At 56.5% G+C, this 18,010-nt stretch overlaps 6 protein-coding genes and 2 non-coding genes across 8 annotated transcripts, besides 2 other annotated features; 3 read left to right on the top strand and 5 right to left on the bottom strand.

The window, feature by feature from the left end:
- Nucleotides 1-92: 92 nt before the first annotated feature.
- CYME_CMM028C (hypothetical protein, conserved) lies at nt 93-2,876 on the top strand (the record flags this gene model as incomplete). Its single annotated transcript, XM_005536902.1, has 1 exon — nt 93-2,876. The coding sequence occupies one exon, from the start codon at nt 93-95 to the stop codon at nt 2,874-2,876; it is 2,784 nt and encodes a 927-aa protein (XP_005536959.1).
- Nucleotides 1,251-2,848: a sequence feature (possible transcribed region).
- A 760-nt stretch (nt 2,877-3,636) lies between the features above and the next one.
- Nucleotides 3,637-7,545, bottom strand: CYME_CMM026C (polyphosphate kinase; the record flags this gene model as incomplete). Its single annotated transcript, XM_005536901.1, has 1 exon — nt 3,637-7,545. The coding sequence occupies one exon, from the start codon at nt 7,543-7,545 to the stop codon at nt 3,637-3,639; it is 3,909 nt and encodes a 1,302-aa protein (XP_005536958.1).
- A 1,390-nt stretch (nt 7,546-8,935) lies between these two features.
- Nucleotides 8,936-10,823, bottom strand: CYME_CMM025T. The gene has a single exon (XR_002461435.1). It is a non-coding gene; the product is annotated as a hypothetical transcript (transcript).
- CYME_CMM024C (similar to nuclear protein UKp68) lies at nt 10,224-11,615 on the top strand (the record flags this gene model as incomplete). Its single annotated transcript, XM_005536900.1, has 1 exon — nt 10,224-11,615. One exon carries the CDS (start codon nt 10,224-10,226, stop codon nt 11,613-11,615), a length of 1,392 nt encoding a protein of 463 aa, XP_005536957.1.
- An 857-nt stretch (nt 11,616-12,472) lies between these two features.
- CYME_CMM023C (hypothetical protein) lies at nt 12,473-13,384 on the bottom strand (the record flags this gene model as incomplete). Its single annotated transcript, XM_005536899.1, has 1 exon — nt 12,473-13,384. One exon carries the CDS (start codon nt 13,382-13,384, stop codon nt 12,473-12,475), a length of 912 nt encoding a protein of 303 aa, XP_005536956.1.
- Nucleotides 13,385-14,304: 920 nt separating this feature from the next.
- Nucleotides 14,305-15,668, bottom strand: CYME_CMM022T. Its single transcript, XR_002461434.1, has one exon. It is a non-coding gene; the product is annotated as a hypothetical transcript (transcript).
- Nucleotides 15,191-16,440: a sequence feature (possible transcribed region).
- CYME_CMM020C (hypothetical protein) lies at nt 15,777-16,496 on the top strand (the record flags this gene model as incomplete). The annotated part of the gene is made up of 1 exon (XM_005536898.1): nt 15,777-16,496. The coding sequence occupies one exon, from the start codon at nt 15,777-15,779 to the stop codon at nt 16,494-16,496; it is 720 nt and encodes a 239-aa protein (XP_005536955.1).
- A 77-nt stretch (nt 16,497-16,573) lies between these two features.
- CYME_CMM019C (chloroplast ribosomal protein S1 precursor) lies at nt 16,574-17,917 on the bottom strand (the record flags this gene model as incomplete). Its single annotated transcript, XM_005536897.1, has 1 exon — nt 16,574-17,917. The coding sequence occupies one exon, from the start codon at nt 17,915-17,917 to the stop codon at nt 16,574-16,576; it is 1,344 nt and encodes a 447-aa protein (XP_005536954.1).
- Nucleotides 17,918-18,010: the final 93 nt, after the last annotated feature.

The raw sequence follows: 18,010 nt of genomic DNA, 5'->3' as shown, positions 1-18,010 counted from the left end.
CCGCCGCATTTCCGAAACGCCTGGATCGCCGTACAAAACCCGCGCAACACCAGTCATACGATTTGTCCTGCTTCGCGCCTAGGAGAACACCCATGGAGGATCCAAAAATCGTGGAAGGTCTCGTGATCACCGGCAATGTCGGATGGATCATTCGCATCAACCTAATCACCGCGGGGCTGAATCTGTTGCTATTTGCAGCAGTTGGTAATCCCGCATCGCACCTAACACCGGAGCAACGGCGCATTCTGATCAATTTCCAGCGCATCGTAGCGGAAGATGCGGATGATACCATTGATGATGCGCTTGCGGGAGCACCGGCACGGGTTCAGCAAACGCTAACAGGTGTGCCGGTCGAGCAGCTCAAGAAAGATGTTCCATCTACGATTATCACTGCTGCTGCTGCTGCTGCTACTCCAACAGTCTCATCGAGAAGCCCTGCGGCGGATATCTCGCTAGAGCGCAACCTGTACATGAGTTTTGTCTGGATTGCGCTCTTGTTGGCGGGCGTGCTTAGTCTGTATGGGCTTGTTGTCCAACTGCCATTGATGCTATGGTTCACCAGGAGTACGTCAAGTGCTTCTGGTTGGCGCACCTGGTGGGAAAGAATGCACACCGCCTACACATTGTCTGCCGGCTTCGAGTCTGGTGCCCGAGCCGCTGTACTCATGCAGCTTCCAGTCTGGATGGCGTGTGTAACCACCATTGTCCTGTGGCGACTCGCGCTGAGTCCAACGATGCGGCACGATTCCGTGGGTGCTGTCGAGTCTCCAGCCGACGAACGTTCGACGCCACCGGATGCAGCGAGTCATCTACCGGCCCGCTACGATAGCCTTGCACGAACGAGCTCGATGGAAGCAGGGCAGGCCTCGAGGCGAAAGCAGAGGCCGCTGTATTTGTTGCTCGGCGGCTGGCCTCGTCAAGGCTGGGATGCAGCTCGTATTGAAGCAGCGCTCTACAGAAGGTACCCGCAGTTATCGATTCAGAAAGTAGAGCTCATCTACCGTGGACAACTGGTAGCTGCAGAGCGCCAGCGCCGGCGTCGCTACCTGCAAGCCTTCTACGAGTACTTGGCCTCGCTGCCTAGTGAAGAAATCCACATACCTCTGGGGTTGCGGTTGTGGACCACATCACCGTCGGCACAACTGGAACAGCGCGAGCTCTGGCGACAAGCTGAGCTCGCGCGGCTAGCACAGCAGCTCGCCCAACTTGACCAGCATGATGATGATGATGATGGACGGACTGCGGGCAGCGAGCATGCCGAGCGCTTTACTGGCTGGATTCTGGTCGCTTTCCGGGAGCCTTGGTGGTTCCACCAGTGTCTTGTCGATTGCGAACGGCATCGTCGTCAGCGGCGGTTGCTGCCACGGCTCATGAGCGCGTGCCGTCGCTTGTGCGCTTCCGTAGACGATGCATTCCAACAGCCTCTGGTAGCGGACAGTGCGACTTCTGGCCTGCAATTAAGGGAGGCGATTCCCACGCGAGATGCCTCCTCTAACGAGAACGTGAACGAGGCGTTTTTTCGCCCACTGCACGCCGAGGCTGTTGAATCTTTATCGGACGTGCAGTGGTCCCATCTGGGCATACCGGCTTGGGAGCGATGGCTACGTGAAGTCGTATTGAATGTGCTCTTCGCACTTGGTCTCTTGTTTCTGAGCTCGCCCGTAGCGATTCTGTCTGTTCTTCAGGTGCTGGCGAGCGCAACGACGAATGCGCCGCTCAGCTCGCTGCAAGCGTTTACAGCGCCCAACGCAAGCCGTTGGTGTCTGTTTTGGAGGCAGTCCAGCGATCATCAACACGGTCCAGTTGGTAGTGTTGTAGGGAATCCTCACATCAGAGGAATCGATATGTTGAGCTGTTTCAAGACACTTTCCAGGCGCTTTGAGATGCATGGTGCCATACAACATGTCCTGCGCGCTTCGAGTCCATGGTCCAAGCAGATTCGTCGAACGCTGATCCGGATCGACGAGGCGACTGGCATGCGAACGGGACGAAGCTCCTGGCCAACGGCCTTTGTATTCTCGTACTTACCCGTTGGTCTGCTGATGTTGATCAACAGTGCCGTCCCGTGGATGCTGCGACAATTGGCGAAGCACGAGAGTCATATGACGCGCTCTGCAGAAGAGGCATCGATTCTGCGAAAGAGCATCGCATATTATCTGCTGAACACGCTGGTTCTACCGTCGCTCGCTATCAACACTGCCGCTGAGGTTGTATTATTGGCTTATCGCCGGGCGGCGAGCGGAAAGACACCCCAACGAGTGCTTCAAGTGGTCGAGCGGATCTTCCGTGGCGATAATGCCTTTTTCTACACGAACTTTCTCATCCAGCTGGCGCTTACGGGGAATAGCTTGGCGCTTTTACACCCTATGCACTGGCTACGCTTTCTTTGGCGTCGCCAGCACGCTTACACGCCACTGGTGCTCGCCCAAGCCGGCCAGGCTGCACCGTTTGACTACCCGTACGCCTACGCCCAGGTCATCAAAGTGCTCGCGATTGGGTTCTTCCTCGGTCCATTCGTACCGTTTTTGTGGCTTTTTATTGGACTGTATCTTGTCACCAAGTATTTTACAGATCGGTACAATTTGAGCAAAGTGCATCCACCGCATCCAACGGATACGCGAATGGCGCGGACCGCGACCAACGCCGGCGCTGTGGTGCTGACCACTGCGATCGTTCTTCTGGTGCTCTTGTCATGGATATACGGGAATACCGGGCTCCTGTTGGTGCTTCTCTTGAGCGTGGCGTACTTATGGGGACTTTTGCTTGAGCTGCGGTGGCATCCTGATCGTCTTGTAGGTTTTACGCATCGGATACGGCAGCGTTTCGTGCTGTTCGGAACCTACGCACTGCAGCTGGTACGTGCAGCGCCGCCCTGAACGCCGCGTACATCGAAGAACATGCGCGCAGCGCGCACAGCGAGATGGATGAACAGTGCCAAAGATGTATGAATATGTACCTATGGATCAAGGAGTGCTGATCGTGCGCGCTGATAGGAATACCAGGTGAACAGTGCCAAAGATGTATGAATATGTACCTATGGATCACGGAGTGCTGATCGTGCGCGCTGATAGCGATACCAGGTGAACAGTGCCAAAGATGTATGAATATGTACCTATGGATCACGGAGTGCTGATCGTGCGCACACCTGCGCGGCAAGCACGGATCTTGGTGCATTTTCTATATGTCGAGTAACATACATATCCATCTATCCGTGCTAACAACTTTTGACCTCGAGCCTCTGCTGCGAGGCTGCTACAAGAGCCGCAGCGAAGGCTCCATCAGCTTCCAAGTGCTGCTTTGCTGGGGATTCAGCATGGAGCACGCGCTTCTATGCGCATGATTCAAGCGCGCAGCGTTTGCGGTTTGGCGAAGAGGATGCCTCTTGCGATCACGAACATACCATCCGCATCTCGCGATAGTCTCCTTTGGTGTTACGCGCACAACCACTGCTTTAGAACAACGATTCCCGAATATCGGTAGCGCGACCTAAACAGGATCTCCATACCCGCTGCTCACTCGTCTGCACCTCGCACGCAGAGACCGCGCATGTCGCCTCTGGGGCAAGTCTCGGAGGTGCTGTCGAGTGCACCCCGCACTGCGCGTCGCGTAAGCGCGTAAACGTTGCGGTGATGCGTCTCAGTGCTTTTTTCCGCCATTGGTAGTCGATTCGAATGCTGCTGCTGCTGCTGCTGCTGGTGGTGGTGCTGGTGGTGCTGGTGGCGATGTCGGTTGGCTGGTAGGCGTTTCGCCGAGCGCTTGACGAGCCTTCATCAGCGCTTCCAAGAGATACTCTTTGGTGATCACATTCGCTGCCTCGTCTAGTGTAAACCAGCGCCGGTGTCGCTGGCTGCTTTCGCCCCATTGGGACAGCTGCTGTTTCACATGCAGCAAATAAAACTCGGTCATGACCACCGTTCTCCGTTTGCGTTTCGTGCTGACACTGAGGAGCGGCCCGAGTTCGCCGCTGACTCCGGCCTCCTCGAGGGCCTCGCGCAGCGCAGCACTGCGGCCATCTTCACCGTACGCCATGCTGCCTTTGGGGAAGACCCACGTGATGCCACCGTCCGGTATTTCCGAGACGCGCGAATCATTCGGATGCCGCGCAATAAACGACGACGAGGTAGAGGTGATCAGAAGCACCTCGTACCGCGTGCCAATATCGTCTCGACGCGTGTTGTGTCGCCGGTTCAACCGAACCGGAACACAACCAGCTTTACGCACGACGGGCAAGTGTTCGGCCTCCGACGAGCCCGGTGTCACCTCGTCCGCCGACACCGGTGCTTGTGCTGGCGGTTTGAGGGCCTCGGCTTCGGCCTCCCGACGCGCAGCCATGATCGCATCTCGGAGATGCCCGAGCGCTTCGCTTTCGCCTTTCACGTAGCGACCGTCGGGGAGCATCTCCCAACCGTTCACAGAATCACTCAACAGCCGATTCAGGTGTCGCCAGAGTGTCTGCTGCAGGTACTTGTCTTCAACCGGGGCGACAGCCTCCAGACGAGCGAGCAAATTTCGTGTACGCCAGTCCGCAGACCCGATATAGTACTCGGGTTTAGCCTCACGGGCGTTCGCAAAATAAAACACTCGAGCGTGAAGCAAAAAACGCCCGAGGATGCTCACCACGCGAATATTCTCGCTGATGCCGGTGATGCCGGGTCGAACACGGCAGATACCGCGTACGATGAGGTCGACACGAACGCCGGCCATGCTCGCCTCGTAGAGTCGCTGGGTGATAAGCACCTCAGTGATACCGTTGCACTGGCAGATGATTCTCGCCGGGTAGCCCGCACGAGCGTTATCTATCTCGCGCTGAATGAGTTCGAGGAAACGATCGCGCATGTTCACCGGTGAAACGAGGAGTTTGCGAAACGATCGCTTCGCACTATACCCCGTAAACACATTGAACAAATCGGTGACATCGGCGCAGATATCCTCCCGACTGGTGAACAGCGAAAAATCCGTATAGATTTTCGCCGTCGTTGCATTGTAGTTGCCAGTGGCGACGTTACAATACGAGACCAGGGCATGATTCTCCTCGCGAACCACGAGAATAAGTTTCGCGTGGGTCTTGTAGCCCTTGACCCCGTACGCGACGTTACAGCCCGCCTCTTGGAGCATGCGAGCGTAGAGGACATTCTGATCCTCATCAAAGGAAGCTTTGAGTTCAACCAGCACATTGACATCAATGCCACGCCGAGCCGCCTCCATGAGCAGCTTCACGACAGGTGAATTGTTCCCACATCGATACAGCACCATTTTCATCAGGCGCACTGCGGGGTCCCGAACTGCGCTTTCGAGGAAACGCAGAGTGGTCTCATCAAAAGAATGAATCGGAAACGAGAACAGCACGTCGTTGTGTCGAATGAGCTCAAACATATGGGCCGTGTGCCCGCTCTGGACGCCGTATTTGTAGCCGGCCAGAATAGAGTGCGTCTTGAAACGCCACGGGGGGTATCGCAAAGCAGGGATGTTGACGTTCGTCAGCATGAAACAGTCGTTGAGGCCAATAATCGGAGCCCTTGAGCGATACATAGCCAAGGGTTCCAGGTTCAGTTGCTCGCGCAACAGCGTTGTCAGCACGTCGGGCATATCGCGCGAAACCTCCAGCCGCACTGCGGCTCGTCGCTGTCGACTATATAGGTTCTCTTCGACAATTTTCAAAAAATCCTCACTTTCGTTGAGTTCGATCTTGTCCAGTTCAAGTTTGGTATTACGGGTCACGCGGAACGGGTACGCTGCAATGACGCGCACGTTTTCGAAAAGCGCATCCAAGTTCTGGATGATAATCTCCTCGACCGGCAAAAAACGCTTCTCATTGTCCACGGTAATGAAGCGACTACACGACGACGGGACTCGGACCCAGGCGACGTGGGTATCAGAGGGCAGCGCAGTGGCTATCGAGCGGTCCAGGGAGGCGTTCGGTGGACTCAGCGCCGGAATCGGACTTTCGTCGCCGTCGTGGGCGTCGTGTTCCGAAGGCGGCATCAGCTGAGCGCCTTTCAGCAGCACCGCCAGGTACAGCGAGTGACTGCGCAGAAGCGGAAACGGATGCGTCGGATCCAGGGTCAGCGGGGTAAGCAGTGGAAACAGACGAGCATGGAAGAACGCGTTCATCTGCGCTCGCTGCGTCATACTGAGATCTGCGTAACGTAGAATGCGCATATCATATCGAGCGAGCGCTGGTAGAATAACGTCCGTGAAACAGGACTCCTGCTGAGCAGTGATGTCGCGTATCGCAGCTGAAATCCGTTCGTAGAGTGGGCGCATTGTTTTTGACACATCGTACATGTTTTTGGAAAAGTACTCATCGAGGTTGCTCGATACGATACAGAGAAACTTAAGACGCTCAAGCAGAGGGGTTGGCGTTACCGGATCGGTACCGAGCTTGAGCACACGCCAGTGGAAATGCAGCTCCTCCGCAACCTGCATGAATACATCCGTAGAGCGTGCAAGTTCAGCGGGTGTGAGATCCCGCAGATCTTCCTCGCATGGCCAGACGGGCTCCGGTGGACACACGATGAGCGGCATCTCGCTATCCAAAGGCGTAGCCGGTGGCGTCCAGACATCCCGATCTGGTCCGCTGGAGCTATCGTCGTCGTGTTCTTCTTCGTTTTCGCCACGGAATGCCCGCCTATCCAGGTGACGATCTGACCTGCTGCCGTCTCGCACCGTTGGGCAAGCGTAGGACCGGCGCTGCATCTGCTCTGGCAAGGATTTTCTAAGATCAAGCAGTGTGTAGGTATGATCGTCCATCGAATCCTCGAGTTCTAAATCCGCCAGTACCTCTTCTTCACTTTTGTAGGGCACAAACGCGATGCCAGAGGACGCTCTCGAGTCTGTATGCAGCCTCTGGGTGGATTCGCCGCTTTTCCCGTCTGCTGTGCACTGCTTCAACGAGCTAGCAGTCGTCGTCGACGCGCTTGCGGTGTGCATCTCGCTCTCCTGGTCATCGGTAGACTGCGCGTCGCCTGCGACTGCTTCTCGGGAATGGCTCGCGGCTTGCACCACGCAAGCTCCTATTCTGGACGCACGTGTAACCGAACCCTCTTCACACAGGTCAGGCACAGCGCCTTCCCTGACAGAGGATGTGTATTCGCTGGGTTCTTCGTTCATGGGCACCATCGGTAGGTCCCAGTTGCCAACCAGTCGGACTTGGGGAAACGCGGTCGGCTCAGGTGACCCTGGAAGCCAGACCGTTCGTGGATCAGCGTGCTCTTGCTGCTTCCCCACGCCAAGCTCGCTGAAGTTCTGGACAGCTTCGCCGCACTCCTTGCTTTGGCGCACGTCAAAACGTTGTGCAGTGGACGCGGTGACGTCTTGCACCGAGCACAATGTCTGCGGCTTGTCCTGGGCGCCGCTAGCCGCGCACCCGGCGGATCGACTCTGTTCGTCTACGCTGCGCGTTAGACGGTCGGCGAGATCCCCAGCTGCTGCTGCTGCTGCTGCTACTGCTGCTGCGACCTCATCACTTTCGCTGGTCTCGGACGGAGGCTCGGTGCGCTCTGGTTGATCAGCCCCGGTATTCGGTCCCAGCTCACAACACCGCATCTACGATGCTTCCATCGTATCGCTTCAAGCAAAGATTCAGTTGAACGATTCGTGCACATGACGACAGGCCGGGATCGAGTGGCTCCGATGATGCCGCTACGATTAGGGAATTCCCTCCGTGAAATCAGGGAATTCCCCAAAAGTGCCATCCTGTAGTTCATCAGGCGATGCGTCAGCACGGGCGCGCGCGCCCGCAGATCATGTGCGATCGATGACATGTTGATCTACATGCGCTTGATGAACGGACACAGTCGATTACCGGCGAAAAGCAGGCAGCTCTTTTCCGGACGCTCCAGTTGATGCATAGAGGCGGTTTGTCAATTTGAGCCTGCCGGTTGCGGCTCGAGTCGAATCCGGGGCATTGCACAGTGTGCTCTGTGGTGTAACTTGCTCTAGTTGCATCCAGGTGCAACGTACAGCACAGACGAACGTTTGCGTAGCGTGCGATGCTTGTACGCTTCCCCGGTTTTCGAGCAGCTACGGAATTCCAGCGCCTTCTGCCACGAATGCTGTCGGTCCATGTACTGGTGGTGGTGACTGAATGAGGCGGGTCTGGTCTGGTGAGTCTTCGTCCAAAGCGGTGCGGGGGCGAGCGACGGCCCAGCGACATCCTAGACCTTTACAAAAACCCTAAAGGATGCCTTGCAGGGGAGCATGCGCCTGCGGACATACGTGTTGGCTGAAGGACTGCCCCAGCACATGCTCGGACGGCCTCAAGTCCGTGTCGAGGATCCCACAAGGCCAGCGCCATGATGTCCTACATGACGATGAAAGGCTCTTCCGTATCCTGCCCGTTTGCCTCATTGTGCACACAGCAGCGCGGACCAGAAACGGCGAAGCAGGCGCATTTGGGTCAGAACGATGCCTCGGTAGCGACTTTCTTGCGCAAGTCCGTTCGAAGCGTCCTGAATGAGCAGTGTGGGCGCTGCGCACCTTGTTCCGTGCGTACACTAGATCCTGCGACTCGTTGTCGGTGCCAACATCGTCAGACATTATGATCGACCTCTTGGACAACGTTTACGACAAGGGAGTTTCAGACGCTGCGCAACGATATCCCGTAGTGCGCTCGTGTATCCTCGAATGGTGCAAGACGGCCATCAGCAAGTGCGCCAGCTCCTACGCAGACCTTGGACACGGCGTCTTGCGGACGATCTCTGACTCCGAAAGCGTCTCTAATTCACGTCGGATCAAGCGCCTCGATGCATTGGGCACTCTCTACATGCAGCAACGGAGAGCTTCTTCTTCTAATGCCGTCCACTTGGGAACGAGCCGCGCCGGATGCCGTGGCGCGTGCACGGCTGTCACCCCGCTGGTTGCCAAGCAACGAGCAAAGCGGTCGTGCTACTCTGCTACAACTTGGTTGTGCAGTGGACTCTCTCAAAGCATATCAGGTGCGTGCGGATACCTTTATCAGCAGGCGTCTATTACCGAACTGTGCGAGTGCGTAGAAGTCTCATCGCGCATGTGGTCAGTGGGCCACTGTGCGTTACGGCACGAAACCGTCTCCATGCGAGTTACTGGCACATCCTGCATTCACTTGAATGGCAATCATCTGTTTCAGGCATAAACGGAGACTAGGGCAGCAGGAGCACCTCATCAGCTGCGTGCCATGCTGATTATCCACAGAGCTCCTAAAAGGCGACGCGGGGAATGCGGGGCACATGCGAAAATTCTCCATTTCCCTGGCCAGCTTGCACCATACTGCGTTCAATAAGCACCCTGGTACCCTCAAGGAAAGCGCGCTCTCGTCAATGAATGACGTTAACCATATCAGGCCGGCAGACCTGCAAGGATGTTGCCCACTGATCTCTAGACGTTCGTCAGCACACATTACGCGCTGTATATGCTCATGAACGATATATAGCATTTCACAACATATGAGCCGTCTTCCAGCAACCGATGCAAATACACAGAATATTGGTGACTTGCTGAGCGTTTTGGGCGACACGATGCGTTTGCCGACACCTGTCCGACGTTCCACACGGGCGTATTCGTCTGCTCCTGCCTGATCCCTATCCCGAAGCCGTCGCTATGCCAATGCGCTCCCAATGTATTTGCTCTCCCCAAGCTGGCCCGGCAGCAACCACGTGAAACTCGAGAACGAGGCGCGCATCGCAGCGGCCTCTAAACCAGGATAGCGCCCTCCACGTCCTAGTGTCAAGCATAGCTTGCTCGATTTTAGTTCGCAGCTTGCCACCTTCACTGAAAGACCGTTTGATGTTTGTGAATAGCTCTTCGAGTCCACAAGGGCTGGCTGCACTCCCAACGCTGGTGCCAAACGTCGACGGCGCCCTTACCAGACACGCACAGCAGCGGCACTCTTCGACGAGCGCCAGCGGACTCGCATACCGTACACGTCCCTGAACCCTGGAGCTGAACCCAACCGTGCCGCAAAGGCGCCTCTATATCTTGACGCTTCCCAGGCACCGCAGCGTCTGCGATAGAGACCTTTGACTCGCGAGTCGTGCCAAAAAGACGAACGATTTTCAGGTTGCTGAGGCAGGAGTTGAAACGCGTACGCCACACAGCGCTCAAACCGAGAACTGTACAAGTCTATACAAATGAGCATAACGGTGTGCGTCGAAGCCGACTCTGCCACGTGCGTTTTTATCCACAAGGCTTCTCGAGACACGCTTTGGCGGGGTTTCAGACCTCACGGCTAAGTTTTCGTTTGTATTATGAACACTGCAGCACAGGGTGCGCAAGGCGGGGTTCTGTTAGAGCGAAAACTCAACCATGAAGAACGGACTGCGTTGCTCGGCAAACTTCAGGAGCGTCTGCGTGCACTCTTCGGAGCGGGGCCGCACCCCGTGGAGGAAATGCTTCCCGAGTACATCTTGACCATGGTTGAGAACCGACGCAGCGCAGAATTTATGGCCGGAGAGCTTAACTCTCTTCTTGCGGGTGAGCGAGCAGGCCTAGGTGATGAAATTATCCAGTTGGTCTCGGGAGAACTGAGGCAACTGTCGACAGACGCCGCCTCGCAGCGCGAGCAAAAGCGCAGTCGTCCCGGGAAGTCACTTGAGAATGATCATGATGTGCACGAAACCCAGAACGCCAACGCCTCTAAGGGAGATGTAGATGGAAAACGCGACGCCTGCGCGTTGAACCAGGAGGCTCAGACAACGGCGACTTCCGAGGGACGTCAAGCGCTACCAGTCGAGCAGTCGCCGGCAGCGTTGAACGGCGCGGAAAACCTAGCAGCTAGACCAGCTTCTGACTCAGAGTCGGTGCATAATAGGGAACCACAACTGGACAAAAGATCAACAAGCGCCACTGGAAAACGACAGCAGCAGAGGACCTCACGTGAAGCGCGAACATCACAACGGCAGGTAAGTCACACGGGCGAAACCTGGAAAAAGCGGCGCATGGAGAACGAGAACGCATCGCAGCAGCGGGGTGAGCTTATGGACGAGCCAGTCCAGACGCGAGACGAGGCGCCTACACAATCCACACCAGCCGAGAAGCAGACCACGGGTCCGCAGGACAGCAACGCGTGCGACTCGGACCCCGGTAGCGCGTCAACGGCAAGCGACTTGCCTCCGAGGTGTCAGTTTTGGCCAAATTGTCGGAATGCGAGCGCCTGCAAGTTCCACCATCCTACCGAGTTGTGTCGTTTCTATCCAAACTGTCGATCGGGAGACCGCTGTCGCTTTATTCATCCGACAAGTCGCTCTGGCAGCTCGGCGACTCTGGCACTCATGCGGAAAGCGATGGGCATGCCACTGCATCACGGCATCCCCATTCCGTGCAAGTATGGATTCGCCTGTGAACGACGCCGGAAGGATCGTTCCTGTCCGTATGCGCACCCGCTGCTTGCCTGCCGCTACGGAAAAGATTGTCGTAAGATAGCCCTGGGAACGTGCGCCTTCAGCCACGCTCCCTTGTGCCGCTACGGTTGGTCGTGCACGCGACCCGGTTGTACGTTCGCGCATCCTGCACAAGAATCCGGTACCGAATCTTCCGAGCAGGCCGATGCAAACAGATCCCGAGGTGAATCGGTTACCACCCCGAGCAGCGACGCGGAAATGGATAACGCGCAAGCACCAATGATGGTGTCGGAATCCTGAAGCGCTGCCATGTACCGCGCTCTTTATTTCATAATCCAGATGTCTTTTTTGGCCTGATCTGCAGGATGTGCAATCGCTGGTCACCACGAGGCGCAGGCCTGTTGATTCCAGTGCTGCGTTCCGACTGACTGGCTGACTGGCTGGCACAACGCAGACGCGATGCCGCTGACGGGAGCGGGGAGTCGACGCCCGCCTGAAGCACCGTGCCCTGACGGGTGTTTGAATATCCTGTGTTCTGGTGGATCGCTCTTCGCTGTTGACGGCGGTAGCGTCGCTGGCGTCGCCTGATGATCGGGAACATTGTGGCTGGATATGGGCGATTTCTTGTGGATGCAGTCTCACAAATGAACATGTTTGCGCCTCGGTTCCTGCACATCCTTTGATCCGACGGATCGATTGATGACTCGAGTCGTCTGTGCGGTACGTAGTGCCTCCCGTAGTCGGGCGTTATCCCGGCTCATGCATCCAATGCGCGAGCCGCCGAGAACGCAGAGCGCACAGGTGAGCGTTGCGCACCACACATGCAAGAGGCTACCAAAGCTGACCAAGCGAGCGTTGGATGCAGTGCTCCGAATCAGTAGCGGCGAAGCGCTGTGACGCATTCAGGACTGGGACGGAGCCGAGTTCTTTACAGACAGAGGAGGCGAGGCTCTCTTCTCGGAGCCAGATCTACCTCTCTGAAGAAGAACGCCCGAAGCACCTCCCGTCGTGGGCGAGTGCTAGAGGAACGCTCGCGTCGCCGCTGCTAACGTCATCGCCGTCGTCGTCTGCTTGAGGGCATCATTACGGACGCAGGTCGCTGCCCCAGCGACACATATCGAGAGCGCGTCGCGTTTTGCCATACGTCCCAAGAAGCTTCAACTTCCAGCGTAATGTGCTAACGCGAGCGGCTCGTCGAAGCGACGGCGCAGCCAAAACAGCAATCGGATGAACACGAGCGGTACCGGCATACCGGCAATCGCGACCCATCCACCTGCAGCATAAATAGCAATGAGAACTAATAGCATCCAGCGACCGAAACGAATGTGCAGTAACCATCCGATCGTCACCACGAAAAGAAGCGGCGAGCCGAGAAAAACTTCGCGTACCGGGTGACCGGGCGGCTGCCTCTCGAGAGCCACCTGCATGGCATGCATTGCAGCCGTTGCGTCCGCCTGCATCTGTTGAACGGCCTCTTTCACCTGAGCGGTATGTCTATATGCCAGCAGGAAGTAACAGATCGAGGCGCAGTGGGCGAAGAACAGCGAGTACAGCTGGAACTCATGAGGGCTCAGCTCTGCCGCAATACCCGACACGTCAAACTCGAAGCGCTCCGATGATAGCGGGGAAGCGCGACTGACGCGGTTCGCTTCATTTGTTGCCTGCAGTGATGATTGCGTCGTGTTGAGGTAGCGCGTCAACTTGATGAAATCTGTATAGAGTTGCTGGAGCGGTTGCGACGCGTTCGACAGGCGCCCTGAGCTCGAAAGGTGGCAGGTTAGCATCAGCATAGCTGGGCGTTCGACACCACCACGGCATCCGATCTCCGTCTCCGTATCGTATGCAAACTGCTCATAGAGGCGCGTCCAGCACGGGTGCATCGAGTCGGTTGCCTTCAGCGCGAGCTGAGCGAGCCGCCTCTCGCCAGCCTGAACGACTTGGCCGGCTCCGGGAAACGTCGTTACCGCAATAGCAGGCGTGAAGCAACCCGCGAAAGCCAGAATGCAAAGGCACAGAAGATTGAACGGGGTAAATGAGCCATGAACGGCGTCAGCGACGCGTTTACCCATGGATAGGGTTTACCAAACGCGAGCGACAGCCGGCCGACTGGCCGCAGAAACTCGAGCGGCACCCGCTACCTACAGCTCTTTTCCGATGGAAACGAGAGCGTTTTTCCGTACGAGAAGACTCGCTTGAGTGTGAGAAAAGCTGCTCGATACGGTGCTGGTGCAGCGTCGCGGAGTGCACGGTGCGCAGCACGAGGCAACGCGTTTGAGAAGAGGGACGCTTTCGTGGTAGACGCGAGGCGCACCACGAGCACTGGCAACACGAAACAGTCAGAGAAGGTTTCGTGTTCACTGTGGGCGCGCACTGAACAAGCACTCGCTTTATGGGACACCCCTCGTGGTAAAGCGGCGTTCAGCCAATGCCGCTGGAAGAGGAATACGAATCCGAGCGAGCGGCTCGGTAACTGTCGCCATTCAATTTCATGTTGTTTCGCCCTTGATGCGGTGTATAGCAGGCAATCGACATCACGATGCAATCTATCGAATAGATCGTAGACGAATTGTATGTAGGATACATATTCTTTACTGAAGAGTGTAAGGAGAACTGTATTCCTCCTTCCGGTCAGTCATAAAACAGGACGCGGACGGTTGCGGAACACTGAAATGTACAAGTATACGCGCTCCGCGCCAAACATGGTGTTTTCAAAGCACGCTTGCGGTCAATGGTAGAGAAGGGCATGTTGGTCGCCGTACGGAAAGCAAAAGCGGCGATCGTATCAACCTCGGGCGTCTCCGTTTCTCATCAGCTTGTTCGTGTGGTCCTGAAAACACTTGGATACAGCCGCAAAAAAACAGTCCTCGTTCAGGCACGGCTCTCTTCCAACGAAATCGCATCAAGAGAATTCCTGGAACGTTGCGATCGGTATAAAACAGATTGACACCAATTTGTTTTTTTTTCGGTAGATGAGATCTGGTTCGGATGAAAAAGTCGGAGAGTTTATGGGTATTCGCGGCGCAGGGGGCCCGTTGTATGTACGATCGATCTCGAAGAGAATGACCGCATCATCATCTGTTCTGACTGCTGTGGAATCGTTTGGCGTTTTCAGATTTTTCGTAGAAAATGCTCACACAACTGCACCAATCACTTTGTCGAATAAATGAAGACTTTTCCCCTGACGTTTCTCGACGTCCTTCCACTGTACAACGTGGCATTTCACCATTACCGTTCGCGTTTGTGCTTTTGCGGATTCTACCAGTGAAGGGCTGCTTTTCATTCCTTCGTACGCTCCGTAGTTGAGTCCCATCGAAGAGGTGTGTTCTATCGTGGAACATAATGATCGCTGCATCGGAAGAATCGCTGCAGCTTGCAGCTAATGGTGAAAAAGGGGCACATAACGTCTTTCTTGTGCAAGTCCTTCCTTCTCACGGAGTGTCCTCTTCCGAGTGCATAAAGCACTGCGGCCATTTTCAAAATCCAGGGGATGAACTGGGATGCACACACTTCAGAAGATCGAGATTGAGAAAGGCCAGCAGAGCGCCTCGGCGATAGCAAAGCACGGAAAGCTGGCACAGCACCAAATGGCATAGAGAGCTCGAGTTCTCGCAATTCTTGCGTGGTTGCGTCTCATCCGAGGCAATGAACGCATGGAGTTCGTGAACCGAGGCTTCAATGCCGCCATCAGTATCAGACAATGTGCGACGTTGAAGACGTGGCCCGAGGAGATGCGGCGTTCTGCCTTCGTGGGGCAGTCTCTCGCGCTCGGACAGCGCCCGGATAAACTGAAACAGATCGTATGCGGCCGGTCAAAAAAGACCGGGAGGCTTCTATGAGTGGGTATGCATTTACTCCATACGGACATGGGACACTGTTTGATTCACAGACATGTTTCTGCGCATACGCACGCTCATCCCGGATAAGGCGTTTGAGGTCGACAAACGCCGCTACTCGCACGCCGGAACCGCGTCTCACGTCTCACTACGCACATTCTCTGCAAAGCCGTGCGTCTCTCGGAGTCTAGGATCTTTCACAGGAACCGGGGGATCCCAGCTATGCCACGATTATCGGCTCCTGACAAAGTGTAAGCCCTGTTGATCTTCCAGACGACATGTGGGCTTTCACTCGTATTCGTTCGTGCTGTTTTACGCGTTCGTGACGAGGCGAGGCCAGTTCTACCAGCGCGTTTCTGGGTTCCCGTTGCTTGCGAGTCGCAGCCCGGTAGACGAGCCTGATCAGGACGTCCGTTTGGCGATAGTCATCTGCCTGCATAGCGTTCGTGCTACCCTAACAACGAGCCAGGTCGCATTTCGCAGTACTGCCATCTCGCTGCTCTAGCAGCCTCTTCGTGACGCCAGGCAGCGTACGTTTTTACGCGGACGCTGCTCCGGCTGCCGTCGCCGCACCGGTGACGCCCCTAGCGCTCCCGTCCCTGGCACTTTTTCTTGCTCGTTTTCTTCAATGAACACGCTATTTCGTTTCGTATTTTTGCGAGCTCTACCGCTCGTGCAACAACCAGAGCTACGTTCCGCATCTGCAACCGAGCTCGCTGACATAGCAAAGCAGATAACCTCAACTGCACAAGATCGCTACACGCACCACCTGGAGCGTCTGGAACGTAGCCGCTTAGCACCGTCCGCTGGAACACCGTCCGCTTCCGTACCCGAGACGACCACGCTCGATGAACGCTCCCAGACGCACGTGCGTTTGGCCTCATGGGCGCTGGGTGCCTATCGCACGCTCTACCCTCTGCTCAGTAACGACGAAGAGCGCACCCTCCGAGTCGTTCGACAGGGGTTCGGCGTCCAGGGTGACAGCACACCGCAAAGCGTATCACTGCTGCAGCGCTTGATGGTGCGCTTCCGCTTGTTTCTCGCACGAGACCCGCGCCGTGCTCGTCTGATGCTTGCTGAGCGTTTCGTTGCCGACCTAGGTCCATTGTTTGAGGCGCGCTGGGCCCCGACGCGGCATCCCGAAGCGCACGACGTGCTCCTCATCCATCGCTGTCTTTACGAGGAAATCTTTCGCCTCGAGGGCGTGCCCAAACTGTTATCCTTATTTTGTGCCATGGATCGCGCCAACTTCGTCGACTTGTCACAGTTTACGTTAGAACCAGGGCTAGCATATGCCACCAAACGGCAGGCCTGTCGTTTTGATTTCGGGCCTGCGAAACTTAGCTAGCGCCTCGCTGACGCCGCCATGGGGCTGCATCCGTCCATACCCGGGCGTCGGCGCTCTGCGCAAGTCATTATCGGCTATTAGGAAGATGCCGGAGAGGATTCTTCCTGATCTGGACGTGGATGCTCTCGTTGCGCTCCCGCTCCTGCGTCGCCATTCACCTCCGCATCAACGCCCAAAGAAGCAACGTCTAGTCCTGCGACAATATCGCTTGCATACTCCGCTCGGGCGCGTTCTTCCTCGGCGATCCGCTCGCGATACCGTGCCGCCATCTCCTCTGCACGCTCGAAGACTGTTTGGGGCGAGCGCAGCATATCGCCAGGCTCTGGCTCCAGAACTTTTGTCGATAGCGAAACACGCCCTTTCTCGCGATCTTGCGAGACTACAAGCGCTTTCACTTTGTCGCCGAGCGTAAACACACTAGTCAGATCTTCGACGTGCTCGTGGGAGATTTGGCTAATATGCAACAAGCCCGACACACCGCCCGACTCGATAAAGACACCATAGGGCTTGATTCCGCGTACGGTGCCCTCGAGTATGGTCCCGGTTTCGACATTCTTGAGGCTTTTCTCAGCGAGCGCCCTCCGGTGTGAGACGACCAAACGGCTCTTCTCGGGATCCACTTCCAACAGCTTAACGGGCAGCTCCTTACCCATGAGATCCTCCAAACGCGGGTCTGACGGCAGGCCCGGAATGAACCCTGGTACCAGCACGATATGCGATGCCGGCAGAAAGCCGCGCAGACAGTCGATACGGACGCTGGCACCGCCGCGGTTCACCGCAACAACCTCGCACTGGACAACTTCGTCGTTGGCGAGCGCCTGCTGCAGCTTCTCCCAGGTGCGCGTAAACTCAATCCGTTTGATGGATACTCGCAACTGACCCTCGGTGTCCTCCGTGGCGATTATCTGAAAGTCGCGCTCCTCGCCAATCTTCAGCACCTCCTCGGGAGAGCTGACTCGGTCCATGGCCACTTCGCTCAGCGGCAGATACGCCGCAGTTTTAGCGCCGACGTCGATCAGGGCGCCGCGCGGCTCAAAGTGCACCACTCGTCCTTTCACTATCATGTTCAGCTCATATTTGTAGCTCAGATTTTGCACAGCCTGGTCGAGCTCCTTGTAGGCCGGGGCTGCCTCGGGCTCAGAAACGTCACTGAGACCGTACTTGGCTCTCATTCGCTCGAAGCGACTCGGCGCGCGGGTCTTCGTGTCCGAAGAAGTACTGGCATCTGTTATGACCTTAATTGCATCGTTGCCAGGAGCCGCTGCGCGCTCCTCTGCTGCTACCAGCGACGCTGCGGGGCTTGCGCTCAGGGGTCGCGTCGTCCGAGCAGAGAGGAGTGAACGAGGCGTCCCCAACCGCACCGAGCGGGACACAAAGTCACTGCGACTGCGCAATGGAAGACTCGCAAGAAACGCCCACATTGCTCGTTCACGAACCAGGTGGGATAAACACACGCGAACGTACGAGGACGACGACGACGTCGACGGCGACGACGATGTGGGAACGGTGTGGCG

Source organism: Cyanidioschyzon merolae, chromosome 13 (assembly GCF_000091205.1).
Source record: "Cyanidioschyzon merolae strain 10D DNA, chromosome 13, complete genome".
Lineage (NCBI taxonomy): Eukaryota > Rhodophyta > Bangiophyceae > Cyanidiales > Cyanidiaceae > Cyanidioschyzon > Cyanidioschyzon merolae.
The sequence above is the reverse complement of the archived record's forward strand: the minus strand, read 5'-3'. Positions and strand labels throughout refer to the sequence as shown.